At 48.6% G+C, this 27,742-nt stretch overlaps 1 protein-coding gene across 1 annotated transcript in view; it reads right to left on the reverse strand.

Annotated features, from left to right (window-relative positions):
* Positions 1-21,342, reverse strand: part of LOC146808573 (pepsin A-like) — a 32,846-nt gene extending 11,504 nt beyond the window's left edge. Inside the window, exons 1-5 of the mRNA XM_085623597.1 lie at positions 21,201-21,342; positions 3,159-3,315; positions 2,457-2,574; positions 711-829; positions 406-602 (exon numbers count right to left, since the gene is read on the reverse strand). Coding sequence (XP_085479723.1) covers positions 406-602; positions 711-829; positions 2,457-2,574; positions 3,159-3,315; positions 21,201-21,253 — 644 coding nt within the window. The 5' untranslated portion in view covers positions 21,254-21,342. The remainder of the gene's footprint in view (positions 1-405; positions 603-710; positions 830-2,456; positions 2,575-3,158; positions 3,316-21,200) is intronic.
* Positions 21,343-27,742: the final 6,400 nt, after the last annotated feature.

Consider the following 27,742-nt stretch of genomic DNA (forward strand, 5'->3'; position numbering starts at 1 on the left):
CATTGGGTTGGGCCTGGTTCTCTATTTTTTTCTTACTATGGATGATTCTTTTGCACCAGCTTTATTCCTGGTTTTCTTTTGTTCATAAGGGGGAGATGTGTTGTAAGGTGTATTCCCCTGCTTTTCCCCTCACCTTGTTGTCCTACCTTTCCCACCCCCTATAACCTGCTATGGTTCCTTCCCCTTTCCTGCTGTGAGCATTTCCCGCAGTCACCAACATTCCATGGTCAGTTGGTGACTATTTCCTCAGCTGTTAGCTGCGGTGTTTGTTGGAGGCTATGAAACTAATAAACAGGAGTTTACTCATGAGGCTTTGACAAGATAATCAATGTATCAATACAAATACTCCTTTTATGTCATGTGGTTACTCCTTCATATGTGGTGTGTGACGAGAACCTGACTTACGGGCTCAGGTAGACGGAGAAGAGATCTGCAGAGAGCAGCCCCTGGCTCCACATATTGTCAAAGACAGGGGTGGCGTTATCTTCTGAAAGGCTTGGAAAGGCCAGTCCCAGGATGCCATCGAACTGCATTTCAGAAAAGAAATCTGCTTCTGTGTAGGCCAAGCCGAAGACCTGGTCGGTGACGGTGAGGCCTCCAACCTATGATGAGAAAGAAAGAGATGGTCACGGTCATGAAGCAAAGACTAGCTGTGAATGTCCTTGGGACACATCTGTTCAAGCTTATGGTACTGCCCTTGGTCCTCCTACCTGCACAGTGTCGTATCCCAGGACCCCGGTCATGCTTCCGGTGCCGTACCCAATGGACAGGCTGGTGCTGGTGGACTGGAAGGTGGAAGAGCTGGAAGGGCTGAACCTGTTGTGATTGGCTGTGGGTTTAAAAAGGCATCATTAGCACAGAATCATAAGGAAACTCTCCTCCAGGACAGGCTGGAGCTGCTCAACCCTGGCATCTGCCCTTCGAGGCTACAAACTCTGCCTATAAGTGTGCCTGTTGACTTTTGTTTCCCTTAGTAATTCTGAAGGTATATAAGCCAAGAGGCAGTACTTGTAATTGATAAAAGCAAATACAAATAACAAGAACATCACAGTTATCAGTTTTAGTCCTTCAGAGTGTTGATTATTTGTGAAGGATCATGAGTTCTTCTTCTGTCGCTCACCCTGGCCCACCTTGGCTTTCCTTTCTGACTTGCTTTCCACCACACATTGAGCTGGATATGTTTTTGGAACAGTCCAGATGCAATTTTGGGATTTACAAAACCACACAAAGCCCGATTTGAATTGTTCTGCATGGCTTTCTAAAAAGCAATAACCCAGTTCACCCACCCATGAATTTTGATGCAAACCCATATTTACAAACACTTGCAAACATGGGAGCGCACCAAAATGGTGCAGCTACCCAAGTCTGGTGTATCGAGGAGAAAAATCTCCTTGTTACCTCCTCTTTGCATTCTGCAGCACACATACAAAGAGGAGTATGCCTCAAAGTATAGTTTTTGTGCCGGGATGTATTTTGAACCAGTTATTTCCATCTGTCTAGCAGGGGTAAGTGCATAATTGGATAGACCTATTTTTTTATTAATTTAACATTTCTAATTTGACAAAGAGATTATTCTAAAGTTGTTTCAATATTGCAGAAAACTCATATTCTCTTCTTGTGACATCTTTACTCCCAACACAGGATACTACCCCAGAGACTATAAGTATTTAGATTTAGGGGCATACACATGATACTGGAGGCGAGACCGGCTCAAGTCTCTCATAAATACTTGAAACTGAAATAGCAGATTTTACAATGAAATTGGAAATCTTTACAACTTTGATGCAGTCACTGTTTCCCAGATGTGCCATCACGTTGATGTAAGTCTAAAGGGTGGAAACATCTGTCATACCAATAGAATCACCCAATAAAAAGTTATAAGCAAATTTCTAGACCCTTAAAGTCAGGGTTATATTCAAACAGAGTCTCATATAGACAACAAGACCTCCACTGGGAACACCAGGGCCTGGGAAGCGTTTCAATGCTTATCTCTTCGATAGAGAAGAGGTAACAAGAGCTCTTTTTGTGCAGAGTCCATGCCAGTCAGTGGTACTTGGGAAATGAGGACTACCGACAAACCATGTCAGGTCATCGGCAGAAAGAGGCTCCCAATTTGTTTAAGTGTCTACAAATAAAGTTGGCTTTGCACCCCACATTAGCCTGGGATGCCTGGCTTACAGCCAATGACATTCAGGACCTGGCTTAGATCTTGGCGGATGGGTTACTCTGTCACAATGGTTCAGATAGCCCATCTGCCGAAATGCAAGTCCCATAGGACATAATGGGATTTATATTTCGGCAGACGAGATATCCGTCACCATTGTGACAGAGAAACCCGTCCGCCATATCTTAATCAGGCCCTACGTCTTCAGGTGCTACCTTGAGATATGTATTTCCTTTGTCTTGCGGATGCCAAGAAGCTCCTGTGGATGGATGAAACCTCAGAAGATACTTACAGCAGGCCGAGCTGGAGCAATACACAGATGGGACCCAGAGGTTCGAAGAGCCGCTGTCAAAGATCACGATGAAGTTTTGAGGCGGAGTCCCAATGGAGATAGTTCCGTAATAAGACATCTAATGGGTATTGGAAGGGGATTTTAAATTATGTTTTGCAGTGTTGGTCACGTAAACAGCTTTATTCTTGTAAAATAAATAATTTATGTAAGAGTGCACATGATTTCAATGTTACGACCACACCAGAAATGCTGTGCACATGTCTCTTGTGATTGGTCAGGGCCTCGACAAACATCACTGTACACAACACATACACACAAACCAGAGGTCACAGACCATTGCACAGACTCCTCACTACTCTATTGTCTGTCATGCACTATCTCTTGGTGCTCAGTGTGTACGTAACTTGGACCCAGCAGTCAGCACCTCATCGTGAATCACTCAGCACCTGTTCTTCTGCCTGTCAACGACGGGTGTCCATCGACCACTGCTGACAAGTCTCTATCTCATCGACACCTCAGAGGATGGCTGCACACTCACCGTTGAGATCCAATGCTAGCACATCCTACAGATCCACCATTCTCCACAGCCAGTGGGCCATCACATGCCACTGCCTATTAACACATCACACCATGCAATGTATAGAGCGCTGAATGTTCCAATGGCAATGTGAAAACGCGCACGGGGAGGTATGTTTCACTCACATCCATGTAGTTGGTCATCGGCTCAGTGGCCACTTGAGCAGCCAACTCTGGGAAGTATTTGCTGCCTGGATTAATTTTGTGAGTCTTCAGGAACTCATCCAGTAGGCCCGTCTCTCTCAGGCGATCCCTCAGGGATTTCCCTTTTATCAGGGGGACCCTATTAAATGAGAGGGAAGAGAAAGAAACTCATCAGTAGGAAAAGGAAGACACAAAAATGAATACAATGAGAAGGCTGCAGGTTGGTTTTAATTGAAATAGTGAACCATTGAGTATCCCCGTGTGAGAGGAGCTTCCTACTGGTAATATAGAATTACAAAATGTATGTAGTAGAAATTGAGTTCTGCATTGGTGGAGTCTTTGTCCAGGGATAAGATAAATTGTGTGTCGTCTGCACAGAAAGAAGATATCAAGGAGATGAGAGGGGCCATGTATATGTTGAATAACAGCGGGCTGAGAAATGAGTCCTGTGGTACTCCAGATGAGATGGGACATTCGGCCGAGAGGAACGTTCCAAGAGCCACTACTTGCCTACGATTGGTAAGAACGGATCTAATCCAGGCCAGTACAGTGTTTGAGATGCCACTGGACCTTAGCCTTGCCAGGAGAATGCCGTGCGAGATGGTATCAAATGCGGCAGACAGGTCTAGCAAAATCAAGCCTGCCTTCCTGCCTTTGTCAGCCATAGATTTTAGTGTGTCCGATATTTCCAGACGCTCATGGTGCTCCTTAGCTTTGTGCTGTTCCGGTGCTTGCCATTCTGTGGTTTTCTATTCTGTGCAATTACTGAATAAAAGCAAGGGTCATATTTACAAGCCCCTATTGCCACAGGAATGTCACTTTTTGTGACATTCCTGTGGCAATAAACCCTTCAAATTATTTTACAAGGCAGCGTTAAACCAATTAACGTGGCTTAACGCTGTCTTGTAAATAAGGCATCCCTTTCAGGCTATACTTAGTGTGAAAGTGGCAGGCAATGGGTGTTACGGTGGGCATTCCGCCGCAACACGCATTGATTTTAACGCTGCCCCATATTTACAAGAGTAGAGTAATGTTGGACAGGCCACATGAAGGGCTTGCTCCCTCCCCGCATGACAGGGCCCGAGCCCCGGCCCTCCAGGTGTTACCCACAGAAACAACCCACACCCCGTCTCCAGCCGGGACTCCTGCCCCCGGACATCTCTGTATCATGGGGCCGAACCACTACCGGCTCCCTCGCCCGGCCCGGCCGCCATCTTGGACACTGCACCACGAGGCCGCGTGGCCTCAGCTCGACCCTAACCCTGGGCCTGGCCCCGACATCCCGGCACCACCATCCACCCAGGAGGTGAACGGACTACTTGGCAGGTCGATGGGAGAAAGAAGTGTCAATGGCTCTCCCCCGCCAGGTGCCGATCGCCCCCCAGCTCCCCCGGGCGCTGGCTCCACCCCCCTGCTGGGTGTCTGGACTCCCTCATCCCGGACCTCCCGACCTCCAAGTGCGAGGGTCCGGACATCAAAGGGCGCCAGACCTATAACTGGGACAGCTCCAGAGCAGGAAGGCAGTTGTATCCTGGAGTCGAGAGACACCGAGAAGAACTCATCCTTGACGGACTACCGGCGCTGCCGTAGCCCTGCCTTGTGAACTATCATCCTGCCTGCTGGCGCTGCCGCGGCCTTCTGCATCCTCCATCCTCATCGGGACCTGCTGGCGCTGCCGCGGACCGTTGTACCTACCACCTTCATTGGGACCCGCTGGCGCTGCCGTGGACCGTTGTAACCACCACCTTCATCGGGACCTGCTGGCGCTGCCGCGGCCCGTCCAGCTAGAACACCGAGCTCGAGGATTGTGAGCTATCCATCATATCATCACATCTACCAGATTGGTAACAAGACTGTCCCGCTACCCCCTTTCCCAACCAAAGAGACTAGAATCGAGGGGACCCCTGAGTCCTGACCTCCTTGTACCATTCTATCGTACCTAAAGATTGCTTATAAAGAACGTTAAACCTTATCTTGGTGTGGTGTACATCTGTGGGGGTGAAGTTACTCGTCTGTACGATCGCTGGAGACGGCTCTCCCCGGAGACCTCTCCCCTTGTCCTCGGCCGACCCTCCCGGTCCATCTAACATTGGTGGCCAGCGGCGCGATCCGAATCAACGCGTAATCGTACAGAGAGTAGCTCACCCCACGACGAAACCACAATGTCAACCAAAGAGAGCGGATCCACCGAGAAATTCCAGATGGAGAAATTGGAAGAGTACAGCCATCGTGAATTGAAACAATTCTGCATTGAACTAGGCATTGCTACCACCGGCCTGAGTACCAAAGACGATTTCAAGCACGCCATTGAGTCGTGGGCAGAAACCGGGGCCGCGAGATCCCCGGACCAAAACATTGCAGCATCAGAGAGGAACACCACGGCTCCCGAGGAGCGAAGAACGGGTCTCTCGCAGGAAGAGATCCAAGAGAGAGAAAAAAGCAGACTACATGAGCTAGAAATGGCACGGCTCAAAATGGACGGTGAACTAAAATTAGCCGAACAAAAACTGAACCTAGAACATCTACGGCTCCGAGAAGAACGGGAAGAAAAACAGAGGCAGAGAGAGCTCGAAGAAAAGAGATTAGCGTACGAACACGAGCGCAAACTGGCAGAAATAGACCTACGGAAGCAGAACAAAGAACTGGAGGTGCCCGAGCGACCGCACACCCCGGGAGCGACAGAAAAGAAAGTCCACATCCCCAAGGATGTCGTTCGAGAGTATGTCCGAGAGGACGACATACAACAGTGGTTCAAGGCCTACGAGATCGCCATGACCTCCCACCGGATCGATCGAAGTGACTGGGGAGCCGGTCTATGGGGGAGGTTCGTCAATGAAGGCCGCGATGCCCTGTTACAGCTCCCAGACCATCTGATGTCATCCTATGACCACATGAAGGCTGCCCTCCTCACCCGATATGGGCTCACACCCGAAATGTACCGCCAGAGGTTCCGAGACTGCACCCGAATCCCGGGTACAACTTGGGTGGAATATGTCAACTATTTCAGCCGAGCCTTCGAGGGTTGGATCAAGGGAAGCCACGTAACGACCTACGAGCAACTTTTTAATCTCATGGTGTGGGAGCACCTCTCTAACAACTGCTTCGTCGAGCTCAGGCAGCACCTCCTCGACAGTAAATTGACTGACCCACGGCAACTCGCCGAAGAAGCTGACCGGTGGGAAAGCACCCGAGTGGAGAGGGCCGCACGAACAGAACCGGAACAACCAAGGTCAGCACCGTCCCCGAGGAGGAGGAGGAGGCCAGGGACGAGGAAGAGACACCGTCCCGGCCGCTCCCGCTGCCAGCACCCCGCCCCCGGCCAGCCGGGGCAACCCCCCGATGCGGCCGGGGTTCCGAGCCAATGTCACGTGTCACCGATGCCAGCGAGTCGGCCACTACGCCAATGACCCGAACTGTCCACAGAACCAAACTCCGAGACCCCGCCAGGTAGCTGCCGCCGCCCTGGGGGGAGAACAAATCTCCGAAGGACAGGAAGAATACGAGCAGGGACAACAAGAGTGGGAACCGGCCGCCATGGTTCTAGCGTGCCTAGGGGGAAGAGACATGGTCCCGCGGGCTCCCCTACCCGCCAACACCAGAAAATATAGTCAGTGGGTGAACATTAATGGACGCCGGGCCGAAGCCCTACGTGACACGGGGGCCAGTGTGACGGCCGTCCGCTGTCACCTGGTAAAACCAGAGCAGATCCTGCCGAACATTCTCTGCCCCGTCCGTTCAGCCGACAATTCGGAGAGTCTATGTCGGATGGCCTGCGTCCCCTTCGAATGGGGAGGAGTCTCCGGCATGTTGAAGGTGACGGTCCGAGATGATGCCCCCGTGGACTGTCTCCTGGGGAATGATCTTGAGAGTTCCCCGTGGGCCGCCGTAGAAAGAAAAGAGCACCTGGGGATGTTGGGCCTCCCGGACTGGGCGTGCGTAACCACCCGGTCCATGGCCGCCCGTGCCATCCCCCGACCAGAAGAACCAGAATGGCCAGCACCTCCTCCCCCGATCGCTCCAGTAGAGGACACCGACCATACCAACCCCCCAGAGCAAACCCCCGAAGGGCTCGCTCAGCCCCAGGACCTTCCCAACCTGGCTCAGTGGCATCAAGAAGGGGGGCCCACCCAGGAACAGTTCCGTCAAGAACAGAAGACCTGTCCCTCCCTCGAGGGACTCCGCCAGCAAGCCCTCGCCCAGAGCGCAGGGGACACCACCGGAGCCCATTGGATCTATTGGGACAACGACCTATTGTACAGTGAGCAGAGAATTGCGGAGTTAGGGGCCAGTCGAGTGCTGGTGGTGCCCCTCCGTTTTAGAGACTTCCTGTTAAATTTGGCCCACGATGTCCCTCTGGCTGGACACCTGGGCCAGGACAAAACCTACAGTCGTCTGGTGACCCACTTTTTCTGGCTGAAGATGAGAAACGACGTCCTCAACCACTGCCGGTCCTGCCCCACGTGCCAGGCCTTCGGGAAGAGCGGCCGCAAACTCAAAGCACCTCTGCAACCCTTCACAGTTGTCACCACCCCGTTCGAGAGGGTGGGAATAGACATTGTGGGGCCCCTGGACCCCCGTACAGCACAAGGACATCGGTTCATCCTGGTACTGGTGGACCACACCACCCGCTACCCCGAGGCTGTGCCCCTGCGAACTGTAACAGCCCCGGTGGTCGGCCGGGCCTTAATGGGGATCTTCTCCCGGGTGGGCTTCCCCCGAGAAGTCGTCAGCGACAGAGGCACAAACTTTATTTCGAAGTATATGAAGTCCCTCTGGCAACAGTGCGGGGTCACCTACCGGTTCACGACCCCCTATCACCCTCAAGGAAACGGACTAGTCGAGCGGTTCAACCGCACGCTCAAGGGAATGATTGGGGGATTGGAAGAGCCCCTCCGTCGCCAGTGGGATGTACTACTTCCGTGCCTCCTCTTCGCCTATCGAGAAGTTCCCCAGAAGTCCCTCGGCTTTAGCCCTTTCGAACTCTTGTACGGGCACCCTGTGCGAGGGCCCCTCAGCCTAGTCAAAGAAGGTTGGGAGATGGCCCCCCTAAAGACCCCTCCAGACGTCTTCAAGTACCTCCTGACCCTACGCAACCAGACCAGGCGATTCCGAGAAATGGCGAAAGCGAACCTTGAGGCCAGTCAGGAGGACATGAAAAAATGGTACGATCGAAATGCCTCCTCCATCGAATTCGAACCTGGCCAACAAGTGTGGGTGATGTCCCCCACCGAACCATGTGCCTTGCAGGACAAGTGGACGGAGCCCTTCAAAGTAGTCGAACGCAAGAGCCCCGTCACCTATCTCATCGATATGGAATCTCCCCGGAACCCCCTCCGGGTCCTCCACACCAACAGACTCAAACCCCACTTTGTGCGCTCGGAGCTCAGCCTCCTGATGGCTACAGACAGTGGAGCGGAAGAAGACTCCGAGCCTCTCCCTGATCTCCTGAAGACTCGTGAGAAAGATGGTTCCGTGGACGGGGTCCGGCTCTCCGATGCCCTCACCCCGGAACAGCGCCAAGGCTGCCGGGACATCCTGCTGCAGTTTGCTACCTTGTTTTCCCTCACCCCAGGGGTCACCCCCTGGTGCTTGCACGACGTGGACACTGGGGACAGTCCCCCTATCAGACACCGGGCGTACCGCGTACCAGATCGGGTACGGGCCTGCATCCAAGAGGAGGTATCAAAGATGCTCACGCTCGGGGTCATCGAGCCCTCGGACAGCCCCTGGGCCAGCCCGGTCGTGCTGGTCCCCAAAGCTGCTGCCCCCGGCACCACTCCTGAGCTCCGATTCTGCGTCGACTGTCGGGGCTTGAATGCTGTCACCAGAACCGACGCTCATCCCATCCCCCGAGCGGATGAACTGATCGACCGCATGGGGGCTGCCCGCTACCTCAGCATCTTCGACCTGACAGCGGGCTACTGGCAGATCGGTCTCACACCCCGGGCCCAAGAACGATCCGCCTTTTCTACCCCCGATGGCCACTACCACTTCAAAGTCATGCCCTTCGGCATGAAGAATGCCCCAGCTACCTTTCAGCGACTGGTGAACCAGGTCTTGGCGGGGCTCGAGGAGTTCAGCGCCGCCTACCTGGACGATATCGCTGTGTACAGCCGCCACTGGTCCGACCACCTCCACCACCTCCGAGAGGTCCTGCAGGCCCTCCAACGGGCCGGCCTCACAATCAAGGCCAGCAAGTGCCAAATTGGTCAGGGGTCCGTGACCTACCTCGGACACCAGGTGGGAAGCGGTCTGGTGGCCCCTCTGCAACTCAAAATCGCTGCCATCCAGTCCTGGCAGCCTCCAGTCACGCAGACCGAGGTCCGAGCCTTCTTGGGGCTCACCGGCTACTACCGGCGGTTCGTGAGGGACTATGGCAGCATTGTGGGGCCCCTCACGGGACTCACATCCAAAAACCACCCGAAGAAGGTCAACTGGACCCCAGACTGTCAAGCGGCCTTCGAGAAGCTGAAAGCCGCCATGTGCACGGCCCCTGTGCTCCAGGCCCCCGACTACAGTCGAGAGTTCATCATACAAACAGATGCCTCCGACCACGGCATCGGGGCGGTCCTCTCCCAGCTGAACTCCGAGGGACTTGACCAACCGGTGGCCTTCATCAGCAGACGCCTCCTGGCCCGAGAACAGCGCTGGAGCACCATCGAGAGGGAGGCCTTCGCAGTGGTGTGGGCCCTCAAAAAGCTCCGGCCCTATCTCTTCGGTACCCACTTCCGGGTGCAAACAGATCATCGACCCCTGCAGTGTCTAATGCAGATGCGGGGGGAAAACCCCAAACTATTGCGTTGGTCCATCTCCCTGCAGGGGATGGACTTCACTGTGGAACATCGACCGGGCCAAGACCACGCCAACGCAGATGGCCTGTCACGCTTTTTCCGCCTCGACGAGGAGAGTCCCCAAGAGGATGGATGACTCTCCCCGCCTTCAGCTGGGGGGGACGCATGTTGGACAGGCCACATGAAGGGCTTGCTCCCTCCCCGCATGACAGGGCCCGAGCCCCGGCCCTCCAGGTGTTATCCACAGAAACAACCCACACCCCGTCTCCAGCCGGGACTCCTGCCCCCGGACATCTCTGTATCATGGGGCCGAACCACTACCGGCTCCCTCGCCCGGCCCGGCCGCCATCTTGGACACTGCACCACGAGGCCGCGTGGCCTCAGCTCGACCCTAACCCTGGGCCTGGCCAGCCCCGACATCCCGGCACCACCATCCACCCAGGAGGTGAACGGACTACTTGGCAGGTCGATGGGAGAAAGAAGTGTCAATGGCTCTCCCCCGCCAGGTGCCGATCGCCCCCCAGCTCCCCCGGGCGCTGGCTCCACCCCCCTGCTGGGTGTCTGGACTCCCTCATCCCGGACCTCCCGACCTCCAAGTGCGAGGGTCCGGACATCAAAGGGCGCCAGACCTATAACTGGGACAGCTCCAGAGCAGGAAGGCAGTTGTATCCTGGAGTCGAGAGACACAGAGAAGAACTCATCCTTGACGGACTACCGGCGCTGCCGTAGCCCTGCCTTGTGAACTATCATCCTGCCTGCTGGCGCTGCCGCGGCCTTCTGCATCCTCCATCCTCGTCGGGACCTGCTGGCGCTGCCGCGGACCGTTGTACCTACCACCTTCATTGGGACCCGCTGGCGCTGCCGCGGACCGTTGTAACCACCACCTTCATCGGGACCTGCTGGCGCTGCCGCGGACCGTGTAACGACCACCTTCACTGGGACCTGCTGGCGCTGCCGCGGCCCGTCCAGCTAGAACACCGAGCTCAAGGATTGTGAGCTATCCATCATATCATCGCATCTACCAGATTGGTAACAAGACTGTCCCGCTACCCCCTTTCCCAACCAAAGAGACTAGAATCGAGGGGACCCCTGAGTCCTGACCTCCTTGTACCATTCTATCGTACCTAAAGATTGCTTATAAAGAACGTTAAACCTTATCTTGGTGTGGTGTACATCTGTGGGGAGGAAGTTACTCGTCTGTACGATCGCTGGAGACGGCTCTCCCCGGAGACCTCTCCCCTTGTCCTCGGCCGACCCTCCCGGTCCGTCTAACAAGTAAATATGGGGCAGCGCCAAAATCAAAACCAAAAATAACCTGGTCTTAACATGGCGAATCAAGTAGAAATTATGACTTTCTCCTCGTTTTTGCTGTTTCTGTGTGTGCTGCATTGTGCAGCACACATAGGAACAGAAAATTGCCATGAATGATTGTTTATGTGCAGGAACATGTCTCTTCCTGCACATAAACAATCATTTAAACAAGCATTTACAATGCAATCAGTCTCACCTTTGGGACCTTATATGTATTTAGCTATGCAGCACATTAGCCTGAATGCTGAAACATCTACTGTTCTTTAACATGGAGGGAGAGTAAGCACCAAACTGCTTGACAGGCCAGGTATGGGAACACCTGAAAAGAAATATTGCCTTTCGGCAGAAAATGGAATAGTCCAAGCTCTGTTTTTAATAAAAAATCAGGGCCTCCGGTGGTCATATCATTGAAAATACAAGATTTTAAAACAATGTTGTTGTCTACAGGAGCTTGTGGAAGACAATTTCTATGGACTGGAATATAGATATTGCTAAAGTGATTCTGGTATTTTACTTACCTCTTCTGGTCGTTTTCTATCAAGAGAGTTAAATAGAAGCAGAAAGCAATTGTGGTATTTTACTGAGCTCAACTGGTCACTTTCTATCAAGACAGTTAAATAGAGGCAGTTGAACAGAAAATAAATTCCCTGAGAGGAAGCAGACAAGTCCTAGGGCTGATCTCCAGAGCCCACGAGTACATAAACATATAATATATACTAAATTATATACAAGAGGTCTTGAATGCTCGACCTAAAAATAACGATTTGCAACTTCTAAGTGTGCTGCATAATTCAGTATACATGGACGTTTCAAATCGCCATTCTAGTTGCTTATGTCCAGGAAGAGACACCTTTCTGCAATTTTAGATTTACGCTGTGTTCTGCCATTCTATGGTAAATACGTCCTAAAGTAAAAAAAAAAAAAGCTACTGGGAAATATCAGGCATCATTATGATACAGATCGCGAGTTCAGCAACCCCCTCCAAATAACCTTTGAATACCAGCCTGCTTTTGGACAAGGGGAGCAGACTCCATCTAGTACCTGGGTATTAATGCATGATAATGGATTCTCACCACTTCATTCTTGTACCCCTCTAATGTGAGAGGCAGGGGAGCTCTGGTTAGATGAATCTAGCTGCAAGCAGTACCTCTCATTCCTGCGCGTCCTGTCCTCCATCCCTTTATGCCTCCCCTATTGAAAACATGTTTGAAAAGTACCATGGAAACTGACGGGAAACCCTCACAGGAATCCTTAATACTAAATGATAAAGGGGCATATTATCAAGGGCATTATCGCCGCTTTAGCTTTTTGCCGATAAAGCGGCGATAATTTTATCGCCCTATTAGCAAGCCTGCGCTAACATGCGTTAGCACAAGCTTTCTGGCGTTAGCTGCCGTTTTTTAATCGCCTTGCATGCCAGCGATATGTATCGCTGATGACATGAAGGTAGGCGTTACTTGCCTAAATTTCATGGTAAAAATCGCTAGCAGCACTTCGCTGTATTATCAAAGATGACCCGTGATACAATAATTCGTGCTAACCCCGATGTACGCAGGTGCTAAAAACCTGACTAAAGCCAGATCCCCATCAGAAGACCCACAGACATCAAAGAGGAAGGGGCATATTAGCAGGTAAGGGCGATAATTATCGCCCGTGCCAAGTATCGCTTTGATGTCTAGGGGGCATATCAACAACAACCGGCGATAATTATCTCTAAGTGCACTTAGCGCTAGGATAATTATCGCCGGCTAGCGTGAATTTTTATCGCTGAGATAGCGTGCTATTAGCAACGCTTATCTCAATAGCGATAAAAATCCTCACGCTAAGTGGCTAACGTGAGATTATCGCTGGAAACCCAGCGATAATCTCACGTTAGCTTGTTGATAGGGACTGACAAATTTAGCCATGATATCCTCCTTCCATAGGATATCATGGCTAAGTCAGAAAAATACCAGATGTAAAAAAGCAGCGTTAACCGCGGTTAGCGCTGCTTTTTTTGTCTCTAACAGGGTTAGCGACATACTTGATAATAGGAGAAATGTCGCTTAGTGACATTTCTCCTATTATTTTACTCTGGAACGCCCCCTTTGCATCTCATTAGAGATGCAAGGGGAAGCGTAGAGTAAAAGGGTGCTAACATGCAAATTTGCGTGTCAGCACCCTGTTGCTGATAAGGTGCTAGTTTTATCTCTGCTTTTTTGGCTTTTAAAGCCAAAAAAGCAGAGATAAAGCCCTTGTTGATATGCCCCTAAGTATCGCCCGAAAACCTAACGCCTCTTAGCCGGAGTTATCGCTCCCTTTCCCTGACACTATCGCCTCTCACAGTGTTGATAATACGTCGGTAAGAAGCCGAAAATTATCAGGGCAAGGAGGCGATAACAAAACTCCCGATACTTGGCACGGGCGATAATTATCGCCGTTACTTGCTAATATGCCCCCAGGTTTTTACAAAATGATAATCCAGTTCTTCCCTGTCCAGGAGAGAGGGGAAGGGATTCCGCAAACACTGAGGGAGCATCTCCGGGTATGTGCTCCTTTTACATCAGGAAGGCAGCCAGAAGAGCTCCTGTGGATCTTAAACTCCTTCCAGGAGTGTAGGGTTTCACAAAGATTAAAGATGAATGATTCTCCAGCTGGCCTTGTGTCAGTGAGTGAGCGTCACTGCTGCTCCAATGTTCCCTTATGGCATTGCCACCCAGGGATCTACCACTCTGTTATCTACACGGGCAGATCCCGGGGTCAGAATTAGCACCCCGGTAATTCTTCCTGTGAGACAAAGGGGACTACAAGCTTTTTCCCCAGGAATGAGGAATAACATGCAGATCCAGTTATACCCGATCGTTTTTTGTAGCTTTTCTCCCCCTTGGAGGCAATAATGGGTCCAGATCGGCACACATATGCCACTTGCTTGGCGCAGATGGTACACGGGACAGGGCATTTTTCCATTTGCCCCAGGTGTGTGAGCGTGGAGGGCTTCTTCTGACCCTCATGCTAAAGGATGCAGACAGCGCAGTGGTGGTGGGGAGGCCGGGGCCAGCTCTGCTGATGGCTCTAGTGCCTGTCATCATCTGAATTTTTGCGGCCTGATTAGGCAGGACCCGGGGGCACCTCGGTAGCCCCTGGGAAGACATGGCTTGGCAGTTCGGGTTGGACTGTTCCCATGAGGCACAGGGTCAAGACTGATTTGCATATGGCCATGTCTGAACTGGGGTGGCGTGGTGAGCAAAATAACGATGGATTAAACCCAGATCTGTGACTGGGGGATGAATGTTTTGCCAATGTGCAACATTCCGTCCATCATCTTGTGTGTTTTGCTGTTCGCCCTATGTGGGAAGGGTATGCCCAGACGTGGGTCCCATGCTCACTACCCACTGGAGTCAAGCTATTCTGGCTGAAGAGGGGTGAAACCCCGAAACCCGTCCTTGGATGCTTGATTCCAGTCCAGGGAAGACATGGCTTGGCAGTTCGGGCTGGACTGTTCCCATGAGGCACAGGGTCAAGACTGATTTGCATATGGTCATGTCTGAACTGGGGTGGCGTGGTGAGCAAAATAACAGATGGATTAAACCCAAATCTGTGACTGGGGGTGAATGTTTTGCCAATGTGCAACATCGGGAAGGGTATGCCCAGACATGGCTTGGCAGTTCGGGCTGGACAGTTCCCATGAGGCACAGGGTCAAGACTGATTTGCATATGGTCATGTCTGAACTGGGGTGGCAGGGTCAAGACTGATTTGCATATGGTCATGTCTGAACTGGGGTGGCGTTGTGAGCAAAATAACGATGGATTAAACCCGGATCTGTGACTGGGGGTGAATGTTTTGCCAATGTGCAACATTCCGTCCATCATCTTGTGTGTTTTGCTGTTCGCCCTATGTGGGAAGGGTACGCCCAGACGTGGGTCCCGTGCTCACTACGCCACTGGAGTCAAGCTATCCTGGCTGAAGAGTGGTGAAACCCCGAAACCGGTCCTAGGATGCTTGATTCCGGTCCAGGGAAGACATGGCTTGGCAGTTCGGGCTGGACTATTCCCATGAGGCACAGGGTCAAGACTGATTTGCATATGGTCATGTCTGAACTGGGGTGGCGTGGTGAGCAAAATAACAGTGGATTAAACCCAGATCTGTGACTGGGGGTGAATGTTTTCCCAATGTGCAACATTCCGTCCATCATCTTGTGTGTTTTGCAGCCCCTGGGTGGACACTGCTCAGGAAACTCATTAGAGGGTTCCCTGAGGGGTGGAAGTGTGAGACCGAGCGACTAACCTTGAATGATGAGTTAGGGGGAGCAGCCCAGGTCCATTGCACAGCAGACTCGGCGATGAAGGCCAAGTGGCCAGAAGAACAGGTGAGGGATCATTGAATGGCACACCTGAGATCCAAAAATGGATGAACAAAGTGACAAGACAGTGAGGAGAAAAGTGAGGGTGTTGAAGTATGACCAGATGAAAGTGGGCGGTCACCCCTTCAGTGAATTGATGCAATACTGGCTCCAATTCCAGATGAAAACTCCTTTAAGATGTTGTGAAGAGACTTTCAGTGGCTTGCCGCGTCAGTCTCAGGTAGTCCATCATTATATATCGAGTAGCCGGCACCACAAGAAGGCTGGCCCCTTATGCACAGACCACCAATGTGTGGTGTGTGGACGTTCTTGCCAGGAGGACACACTCGCTGATAGGACCCTCTACCCACTGCCTGCAGAGGACAGGTGACCATGGATGACCCCTTTGCAAATGTGCCCCTCCCCTTCCAATATCGGCGCCAAACACCAGTTCGGTATTGAAGCTCCACAAGACCAAACAACACCCATGTGGAGGCCAGCATTCCTCTTGTCTACATGTGGATGCTGTGGGCCAGGTAACTCAACGCCTATGTGGAAGCTCACCAGATGCATGGCTGGCATTCACTGGGTACTCCTGCCTGATGGTGGAAGAAAGAAAACAAGTCCCCTAATCCATGTCATGCCCACCAGAGACCGTTCCGGCTACACCTCAGCCCTGGCACAGACCTCAGATGGATGCACTTAAGACAACTCTGCACTTAGACATGGCCGCCTCTCAAACCCTCCACCACCTGCCTAGGCAGGGGCTGAAAGTTAATTCATGAGGGTCCTGAGTGCTGCATGGAGGCTGCAATGGCAGCACCGGTTACTGTCCTAAAGAGAATACTTTAATGGCTAGGGGTGACCACAGGCCGGGAAAAGAGACACGTGCTGCGATATGGGATTGGTACGGTTTTATACAGAACACCTCTGGCCTGATTAACAAAGGTAAACTTACATGAAAAGTCTAAGGGCCAGATGTAGGAACCCAAATTGCGATCGCAAACGCTGAAATTCTCAGAATTTCAGCGTTTGCGATCACAATTTGTCTGTGTGCAATGTAGGTAGGCAAATACCCTCTCGCAAAATAAGGAATCACAAAAATTGCGCAAGCATTTATGGAATAACAATTAGCGATTCCCTAAATGCTATGCTAGTAGGCATCGCAAATTGTTATATTACCACCAACTTCAAGTTGGAGGTCATTTGCGATTTCCTTTGAAAAACCACTTTTTGCTTTCTTCATAGTGCCATGTGGCGCACATACATGCCCTTAGGGCATGTATGTGTGCCACATGTGCACACATGCACATTTCAGGGGTGCAACAGGGTGTCCTTTGGAACCCTTGCACCCTTGAAATTGCGCACACAATTTGCAAGTACTTCTTGGTTACTCGCAAATTGCGTGCGCAACTCCCATTCACTCCTATGGGCCAAGAGGCCCGTAGGAAAGAATGGGAAGGTATTCCTTGATTGCGAATTTCAATTTGTGATTCGCAATTAAGGAATATTAAGGAATCGCAATTATTTTTGCGATTTGTACATACGTTCCATTTTGCGAGTCCTTAATAGCGATAAGGGAAAAATCGCTATTAAGGACTGACTTTACCTACATCTGGCCCTTAGTTTAGACCTTAAATCTAACTTTCCTACTAGTGAAGTTAGACTTTTGGTCTAAGTTAAACTTTTGGTCTGAACTTACTTTGAGTCTAACTTTACTACTAGTAAAGTTGGACTTTATGTCTAAACTTAGACATCGGGTCTAAACTTGGCCTTTTGGTCTAAGTTTACCTTTGCACAGTATCTGTTTACTGCTCAGACTACGTGCAGATGATCAGAGCAGAGTTTTAGCTTTGTGCTTCCTTCTTTTACCTTCAATTTCCTAGAATAAACAGAGTGCAACAATTTGCAAGCCCTTTACCTTTACAGAACAAAGAGGATTTGTTTACAAATTGAGAAAGCAACATGAAGTGGCAAGTGACTGTTTTCCAAAGTTTAAATTCAGCCAGGAGTAAGACATTGTTAGCTAAACCTTATGTTGTGTGATTGTGGTATCTGTACAATAATTCTAAAATGTAATCTACGAAACTCTAAACAATAAGGGTTGAATGTTTAGTAAAATGTTTAGAAAAAAATACCATTATGTAATAATTTGGAACACATTTTATACCCTCCAGTTCAAAATGATCTCTCAACAGCAATATGCAAAGGAAGTGCAAACCAGAGACTCATCTAGACTTTATGGTTTAGAATAAAGCAGTGTGTCTGTGCTCTTGGTTTGTGAAGATCAAAGACTCCTCTAGAGTCTACGGTTTAGAATAAAGCAGTGTGTCTGTGATCTTGGTTCGTGAAGACCAAAGACTCCTCTAGACTCTATGGTTTAGGATAAAGCAGTGTGTCTGTGCTCTTGGTTTGTGAAGAACAAAGACTCCTCTCTATGGTTTAGAATAAAGCAGTGTGTCAGTGATCTTGGTTCGTGAAGACCAAAGACTCCTCTAGACTCTATGGTTTAGAATAAAGCAGTGTGTCTTTGCTCTTGGTTTGTGAAGAACAAAGACTCCTCTAGACTCTATGGTTTAGGATAAAGCAGTGTGTCTGTGCTCTCAGTTCACGAAGACCAAAGACTCCTCTACACTCTATGGTTTAGAATAAAGCAGTGTGTCTGTGCTCTCAGTTCATAAAGACCAAAGACTCCTCTAGTCTCTATGGTTTGCAATAAAGCAGTGTGTCTGTGCTCTCAGTTCATGAAGACCTGAGAATCCTCTAGACTTTATGGTTTAGAATAAATCAATGTTTCTTTTTAGAATAAAGCAGTGTGTCTGTGCTCTCGATTCATGAAGACCAAAGACTCCTCTCTATGGTTTAGAATAAAGCAGTGTGTCTGTGATCTTGGTTCGTGAAGACCAACGACTCCTCTAGACTCTATGGTTTAGAATAAAACAGTGTGTGTGTGCTCTCAGTTCATGAAGACCAAAGACTCCTTTAGACTCTATGGTTTAGAATAAAGCAGTGAGTCTTTGCTCTTGGTTGGCGAAGAACTGAGACTCCTGTAGACTTTACGGTTTAGAATAAAGCAGTGTGTCTTTTTAGAATAAGGCTCTCTGTTCATGAAGAACAGGGACTCTTCTAGATTTTATGGTTTAGAATAAAGTAGTGTGTCTTTGCTCTCACTTCATGAAGACCAAAGGCTCTTCTAGATTTAATGGTTTAGAATAAAGCAGCATGTCTGTGCTCTCAGTTCATGAAGACCAGAGACTCCTCTAGACTTTATGGTTTATTAGCACATTAGAATGTGGAGCACTCCATTGAATACAATGGAAGGCCCGCAGAGCAACATTTCAATATAGCTTTTGTTCACAGCTATTGCTGTGAACAAAGGCCTCTCGGAGCTCGAGTGGATTTAAACACCCTCGGGCTCCAAGACACCTTTGTTTTATTTGTTAGAACATTTTGCCCTCTAGTGGCAGAATGTTCTAATAGCCGAATAGCCCTTCGTAGCTGGGCTATACTGGCTCTGGCTATTAAAGTCCTGCTCCCTTGTTAAAGGACGTCGCCTTCGGCTCAGGACTTTAACGCTGGAGCGGGCCTTTAATAGCCGGTATAGCTAACTACAGTGGACTATAAGGCTATAGAATAAAGCAATGCGATTGTGCTCTTGGTTCATGAATACGAGAGACTGTTCTAGACTTTATGATTTAGAATAAAACAGTGTGTCGTGTTCTCAATTCATGAGGAACAGAGACTTCTCGAGACTTTATGGTTTAGAATAAAGCATCGTGTCTGTGGTCTCAATTCATGAAGAGCAGGGACTCCACTAGACTTTATGGTTTAGAATAAAGCAGTGTGGCTGTGCCCTTGGTTCATCGAAACCAGAGACTCCTCTAGACTTTATGGTTTAGAATAAAGCAGTGTGTTTGTGCTCTCGGTTCATGAAGTCAAGAGACTCCTCTAGACTTTATGGTTTAGAATATGAGTGTGTCTGTGCTCTCACTACATGAAGACCTGAGACTCCTCTAGACTTTATGGTTTAGAATGAAACGGTGTGGCTTTGCTCCTATTTCATGAAGACCAAAGACTGATCCAGACTTTATGGTTTAGAATAAAGCAGTGTATATGTGCTCTCAGTTCATGAAGACCAGAGACTCCTCTAGACTATGGTTTAGAATAAAGCAATGTGTCTGTTATTTTGATTGATGACGAACAGAGGCTCCTCTAGACTTTATGGTTTAGAATAAAGCAGTGTGTCTGTGCTCTCACTACATGAATACCAGAGACTCCTCTAGACTTTATGATTTAGAATAAAGCAGTGGGTCTTTTTAAAATAAGGCAGTGTGATTGTGCTCTCAGTACATGAAGAACAGCAACTCCTCTAGACTTTATGCTTTAGAATAAACCCATTTGTCTTTTTAGAATAAAGCAGTGTGTCTGTGCTCTTGGTTCATGAAGACTAAGGACGCGTATCTGTGCTCTCAGTTCATGAAGTCCAGAGACTCATCTAGACTTTATGGATTAGAATAAAACAGTGTGTCTGTGCTCTCAGTTCATGAAGTCAAGAGACTTCTTTAGACTTTATGGTTTAGAATATAAGAGTGTGTCTGTGCTCTCAGTTCATGAAGACCTGCGACTCCTCTAGACTTTATGGTTTAGAATAAAGCAGTGTGTCTGTGCTCTCAGTTCATGAAGACCAGATACGCCTCTAGAGTATGGTTTAGAACAAAGCAGTGTGTTTGAGCTCTTGGTTGATGAAGAACAGAGACTCCTCTAGACGTTATGGTTTGGAATAAAGAAGTGTGTATTTTTAGAATAAGGCAGTGTGATTGTGCTCTCTGTTCATGAAGAACGGTACTCTTCTAGACTTTATGGTTTAGAATAAAGTAACGTGGCTTTGCTCTCACTTCATGAAGACCAAAGGCTCTCCTGTATTTTATGGCTTAAAATAAAGCAGTGTGTCGTCTGTGCTCTTAGTTCATGAAGAACAGAGACTCCTCAAGACTTTATGGTTTAGAATAAAACTGTGGGCCTCTGCTCTCGTTCATGAAGACCAGAGACTCCTCGAGGCTTCAAAGTTTATAATAAAATGGTGTCTGTGCTCTCGGTTCATGAAGACCAGAGACTCCTCTAGAGTTTATGCTTTAGAATAAAACAGTGTGTCTTTGTTCTCAGTTCGTAAAGAGCTATTTTGCACACATATCTCAGTGTAGTACTCCCTCATTAGACGTAAATGCTACATGCATGATTGCTGTAAGCTAAGCATACAACTGAAATGAACTACCAAACTCTCTGGACTGCAGACCCTGCCTTAATCCCACCAGCCTCTGCCCCTGTAGGGAAGCTCTAAGTAGACACCTCCTTGGCCAGGTACTTAGACGGGGCCACGAGGCTCTATCTAAACTCCTTTCTCATGACCCTACAGCACACATAGAGACTGATAGCAAATACTCACTTGACCAGGCACTTAGGCTCGGTCTAAGCTCCCATCCCATGACACTACAGCACTCTGAGGGATTCATAGCAAATACTCTCTTGACCCGGCACTTAGGCTTTGTCTAAGCTCCCATCTCATGACCCTACAGCACACTTAGGGACTCATAGCAAATACTCACTTGACCAGGCACTCAGAGAGGGCCACCAGCCCCAGGAGCAGCAGCCACTTCATGGTTTCCTCCTTGGTCCACAGTATCCAAGGCAGATCTGAGACTCTGGAGTAAATTGTGAGAGTCCCAGGTGAAGGGGCTCCTTATATACCGGAGAGGCGTCCCTTGGACAACCTTCACGTGCAGACAAGGAGTGCGTGTGTGTGATAAACCAGGGGCTCTTATCCAACACCAAAGAGAAAGGCTATTCTCAGACTCCTAATCTCAGTAGATCTCTATATTGTCTAATAATGCACACGTGCCTTTGTGGACATCATATCATGTGTACAGATTAGATGCAGTGTGTGCTGTGATTCTTGGAAATGTACATACCTGTAGGAGAGTGGCAGTGCACGTGCCCTCTGGATACTGAAAGGACCTTGAGATAAGGACACACTGACCTAGTTTGTGTGGTGCAACAGTCAGATGCACAGGCGACTTCCAAGAAGCCTTTTGTGGCCAATGGTTAGACTCCACATGTGTGCCAAAGTCAGGCTATCTCATATGTGAATACTCATGTGTTTCACAAACCACAGAGCTTGTGTTGAAGTCCAGGGTCTTGTCCTTACCCTGGTGGGCTCTCTCTGTGACAGAAGAGGAGCCAATGAGGTTTCAAGGAGGATGTGTTCATTTGCAGTCATTAATATGGAATCATTAGGTGCTTTTGTAATGTTAACACTTGTGCTTAGTTTTCAGGTACTGTAAGCCACAGAGCTGTGAGTCCTTGGGAGAACCGCAGTGAGTTCACGGGAGCAACAGAAACAGTCACACCAGAAAAAATGTTTTTAAAACTCATTGGCAGATTGCCACACTGGAAGGGTATATTCCCTTCAAAGAAGGAGCCATGTGAGTGGGTGACTGTAGATGGTTGAATAGGTCAGTAGTTGGGGACATAGACGGGTCAGTCCACAGGTGCATTCATGAGCAAGAAGCAACAATGCCATTAATAAGACTGTGGCCATTGATCCACTGATCCACTGCCTTGCCATAAAAAACATAACTCACCTATTGATCCATCCATATGTTAATAGATTCATCCACCCCTCTCTCTATGTATTCCATCATTTTTCTACCCATGAACTCACTCACCCAGTCACTCTCAGCCCATGCGAGCATGGCAAGATCACTCTCAGCCCGTGTGAGGATGGCATCAACACTAACAGCCCATGAGAATGGCATGATTACTCTCAGCCCATGCGAGCATGACATGAAGACTGACTGCCCATGTGAGGGTGGCATGAACACTCCACTCACAGTCCATGAGAGCATAACATCAAGACTCTCATCCCATGTGAGTATGGCATGAACACTCACAGCCCATGTGAGCATGGCTTGAAGACTGACTGCCCATGGGAGTATTGCATGAACACTCTCAGCCCATGTGAGGAGGGCATGAACACTTACAGTAAACACACAATTTAGCTACCAGAGAATTATATTTAGTTATGTTACAGTGTCCCTCGTAGCATTAGTTAATAGGGGTGCTGGGCATACCAAAAAATGTAACAAGCTGTCCTCACACACGACCAGGTGTCATGCTTCATTATGGGTGAGTGTCTGAAAGGTTTCAACCCTCCATCCATCATCTCCTTGTGTTTGCTTTGTTCGCCCTAAGTTGGCAGGGTATGCCCAGACGTGGGCCCCTTGCCACTGGATTCAAGCTAGCCTGGCTGATGGGGTGTTACCCAGAAACCGGTCCCGGGATGCTTGTTTCCTGTTCAGAGAAGACCTGGCTTGGCAGTTCGGGCTGGACTGTTCCCATGAGGCACAGGGTCAAGATGATTTGCATATAGCTGGGTCTGCACTGAGGTGGCAAAGTGAGCCAAAGAATGATGATGGATTCAACCCAGATCTGTGACTGGGGGTGAGTGTCTGAAAGGTTTCAGCGCTCCATCCATCATCTCCCTGTGTTTGCATGCTTCATCATAGGACAGCCCTTTCTCTCCAAAAACACGGTTTGATGGAGAGCGGGCCTACACCTGAAGAGAGGGAGGCACTTCTAATTTTTTCAGGGGATGCATGTAAATAGTGAGTTTACAAACTAATGCAGCATCCTAGATTGCATTTATTCATCGGATACATTACTTGGTATTACAAAATTAAGGATGTGGGGATTAGTGGAACTATTACCCCCATCACCACTGTTACTGTCATCGACATGTTTCGGCCTATGGCTCTACTGATTCCCTGGCATTCTTCAGGACAAACAAACAGGCTCCTGGTGAGGCAATGTTGCACTAAGAGTTGCCTTGTTGTTAGAGTGACCTGGGTCTACCTCTAAACTAAAACTTGTTTCATGGATACCTGTAAATAAATAAATGATTATTCAAGGTGCCTTAATTAAAAGGAGGACATACCAAACGTTATCTATAATGCATACGCAGCACTACATGCTGGTGTGATGTTGTGACACTGCAAACGTGAGGTCAATGTGCAAGCACTTCTTTACTGAATTGTGAGACCAGCTCACAACCTTACCCCAACGTAGGGTCTTTAAGGCTCCATAGAAGAAATGTTTAGGCACCCCTGTATTCACACTCTGGGGAAAGTAATCATTTTAAAGATTTTTTAAGAATTAAAGCATATGTTTGACCATGACACACTTACTCGTGTTCAGCGATAGTCAGGGAGACACTACCTCCGCTCATTCATACTCTTACTGCCTCAAGGTGCGTCCCTCTTCGTACACCTACGTGTGTCCTCTCCTTCCTCCTAATGATGTCGGAATGGAAGGCCAGGGGCATTTTAACGGTGTTCCATTTCATCGGAGAAGCGAGATGCACAGCACCTGAGGTCTGTTTAGTCAGCACAGCTGCATCTGTTCATGATCCGATGTCCAATGTGTCACCTGCCTGGAGGAGGTGTCATGACGTAGAGTCTCCAGCCGGCGTTTGCATTAGAACCAGCAGTTTTCCTAAATGTGGCATTACCTTGTGTATTTTCACACATCCTAAAGGTTGAATGTTCGGAGAGGGCATAGATTCCCCGTAGATTCCCAGTCCGGCACCTATTCTTACACTTAGAATCCTGGGATGTGTAGTTACCATCTCTAGGAACCTCTGGGCTGTTCGTAATTCGTGAAAAAAGGTGCCCTGATGTGCCAGAGTTTGTTTCTTCATCGAATTGTTACCTATCATAGACCGACTTGTCACAATTGAAATATATGTATTGTATATTATATATACTTATTATATATAACTCAATATCGCAAAACCAGCCCCTTGACATATCTTGCCATTTCGCAGACACAATCTACAAGAATCCTTTTTTATATTCTGATAAGATCGACAACATCATGGTATCCTTTGAGATACACTTATGGAATTTTATTAGAGGTTTAATTAAGACTACCATGACAAAAATGAAAGGTGCGAACCATGTACATTTAATTAATAAATACGCGATGAATAAACCAACTCTCTGGCATATCAGGACAGCTTTATTCACAAATTACAAGCAGCCCAGAGGGTCCTAGAGAACATCAAGGGTGAGGGAGTCAGGTGTAGTAACCACTCCAACTCCAACCTTGTTTCCACCAGAAAAGGAAACCAAGAGGCCTGAGGCCAAGTCATGGCAATCAGGACTACTGACACCCCCAAAGACCGGATGCAGAGAAGGAACCAGAGAAGCAGTGGAAAAGGAGAGAATGCTTACAGAAGACCCCAAGGCCACAGGCAGGATAGAGCATCCACAGCCCAAGCCAAACTCTCCTGACTCCAAGAGCAAAATCTAGACACTTTGACATTGATAGCACTTGCCAACAGGTCCACCACTGGAACATCCCAGTGCACTGTCAGCTCCACAAACAACACTGGATGGAGGCAAAAATCAACTGATGACAAGATGGCTCTGCTGAGAGCGTCTGACAGAGAATTGGACACCCCTTGAATATGAATCGCCAATAGCACCAACAGACAAGACTCCACCCAACAGAACAAATTCTCTGCCACCAGAGCCAGAGAAGGGGACTTGGGCCCCCTGTCTGTTCACATAAGCCAATGTTGTGATATTGTTTGTCCTTATCAGGACAACCAAACACCTCAGCAACCGCGAGAAGGCCCTTAGAGCCAATCGAAGAGCCTCCAACTCCCTCCAGTCCGAAGACCTCTTGCTCTGAGATTGTCCAATGAACCCCCATCCTGGCCCCCCACCTGGAGAGGCTGGCATCTGTGGTGACCACTAAAGGGGCAGCAGGGGAGAGAGACACCCCAACAGCAGATGATCCTGAACCAGCAACCAACCCATATTCTCCCTGATCTGAAAGGAATCCAGTATCGAAGAAGAGAGGGAGAGACTATGAGGAGACCAATGCACCAGAATGTGTTCCATCAGCTTGTGCAAATGAAACCGGGCCCATGGAACCAGAAACACAATGCCCGCCAGATCCCCCTGAACCTGGAGCCAACAAGCCACCACCTGGACTTGCCCGGAACATAGAGCCAGAATGTGAGACCGGATCTTGGACACCTGAATTTCGGGCAACATGACCACCCAAAAATCTGTATGAAATCTTGCTCCACTAAAGAGACGTTCCTGAGATGGAACAAGGCAGGGTTTTCCCCTACCGATAAGAAACATTGCTCCTTCAAAACGTTCAGAACCACCCCGTGTGACTGAGAGCCAACATGAATGAGGGAGCATGAAGTAACCAGTCATCTAAGTAGGAATGGAGAAAAATCCACTGACCATGAGCCAAAGCCACCAACGGAGCGGTTCTGTGAAGACCCGTGGAGTGGACTTCAGCCCAAATCACATAACAGCGAACTGGAAGTGACAGTCCCCTATCGCAAAACGGAGAACCTTCTGATGCTCCCGTGCCCTGACTAATTCACGATTACAGACTATGGACACTAAGTGGGCTTCTATGAACTCTCGTATTTCCACAGTGGTACAGCAAGGTGATGAACTTCAAACTGTTTCTACAAAATTAATTGCCCTTGAGAAGGAGGACCTTTGGCTGGAAAAATCAGCGGAGGACTTGGAAAACAGAAATAGGCGCAACAATCTACGCTTATATGGTCTTCCAGAAAATTTAGAAGGTGATGATCCAGTTCCCTTCTTCAACAACTTTCTCATAAAGCTTCTGGACCTCCCTGCATCTACAAATCTGAATATACAGAGAGCACACAGGTTGGGTCCTCGTTTGTCTTTTTCAGCTGCATACCTTTCAAGCCACGAGGTGTTATTTTTCTGTTTTTGAAATTTGCAGACTTGCTACTGGTTTTAAATGCAGCTAAACACTCAATCAATCAATCAATCAAATAATCTTTATTCGGATATTAAAATATAGCCATAAAAGATACATAATTTACAATCGGGCCTTCAAAAACACAGTATTCCATACATTAATAAATAATTCATATTAAAACAAGCATCTTAAAAACTAACAATCGATGTCGTCCTTAAACTGAAAAGCTGTACACTTGTGCTCGATTCATTTCAGGGTTTTTAATTCTTTTGTTACTGCTCCTTTTTGATGTGGTCAACCCAATTACTCCTCTCCCCTGGTTTTTCTCAGCTTGACTGCCAGGCGCAAGAAGTATACCATGCTGAACAATGTGAAAGGATCAGCGGCAAGCTTGAGAAATAAAAGGGCCACTTTGGCCTGTCCAATATTGGCTCGTTTCAGTATTGTTTTTAAAAACAGTGAGCGTGGGTAAGCAAAATAGGGACACAGTAAGACAAAATGCAGGGTGTCTTGCGGAGATCTGAGATCGCAGCCGCAGCACCCTTTTGAGCTTACGTCATGTACAAAACCTGCTGGGACGGCCAGAATGTGGTGCAGCAAGTCTAATCTAAATCTAGACATTAGAAATCTATCATGTCTATTGTACATGTTGGCCAAATAGAATTCCATGCCCGGCTTAATTTTAATGAGCTGGTGTGATCTCACTGTACTTTTGGACCCTTCTATTGCCTCTCTGGTCCTAGCCAGGTACTGCCTACATGCTTTCTTTATACTACCCTTGTCTCTATTGGCCAGCGTGCTTGGATCATTAAAGCATTTTTCGTGACCCAGCGTGGTCAGAGCATCCCTTACATATCTTAACCATGCTATTCTAAACCACTTATCCCCTTTCATGCAATCCTGTATGATTAATCTACTCAGGGTTGCCTCAGGGTTGGTCCATATTTTTACCCAACAAGAAATTGGATTAGAGGCAGCCTGATCAGTAAGATAGTCTATGCCCAGTTCCTCGTGGGCAACATACGAAGAGACGCTTGTAGGCACCTGCAGGAGCCTTTTTAGAAATGTATCTTCTTTTTTTTTAATGTTCCCCATGTCACGAATGCCCCAAACCTCGCTTCCATAAAGGGTCTTTGAGCAGCATACTGAGCTATATAAATGGGTAATTTCGTGCAGGGACCAGCGACCCAATCTTGTTGCGTAATTCATAATAGATCCCACAGCACTCGGAAGTTGACTGCATTTAAGGCTTACTAGGGGTTTAAAACTGAGATCTTGATCAAAAACAATTCCCAGGTAATTAAAAGTTTTTACTTTTTCCAGT

The sequence above is a fragment of the Triturus cristatus genome, chromosome 8, assembly GCF_964204655.1.
Source record: "Triturus cristatus chromosome 8, aTriCri1.1, whole genome shotgun sequence".
NCBI classification, from domain to species: Eukaryota; Metazoa; Chordata; class Amphibia; order Caudata; family Salamandridae; genus Triturus; species Triturus cristatus.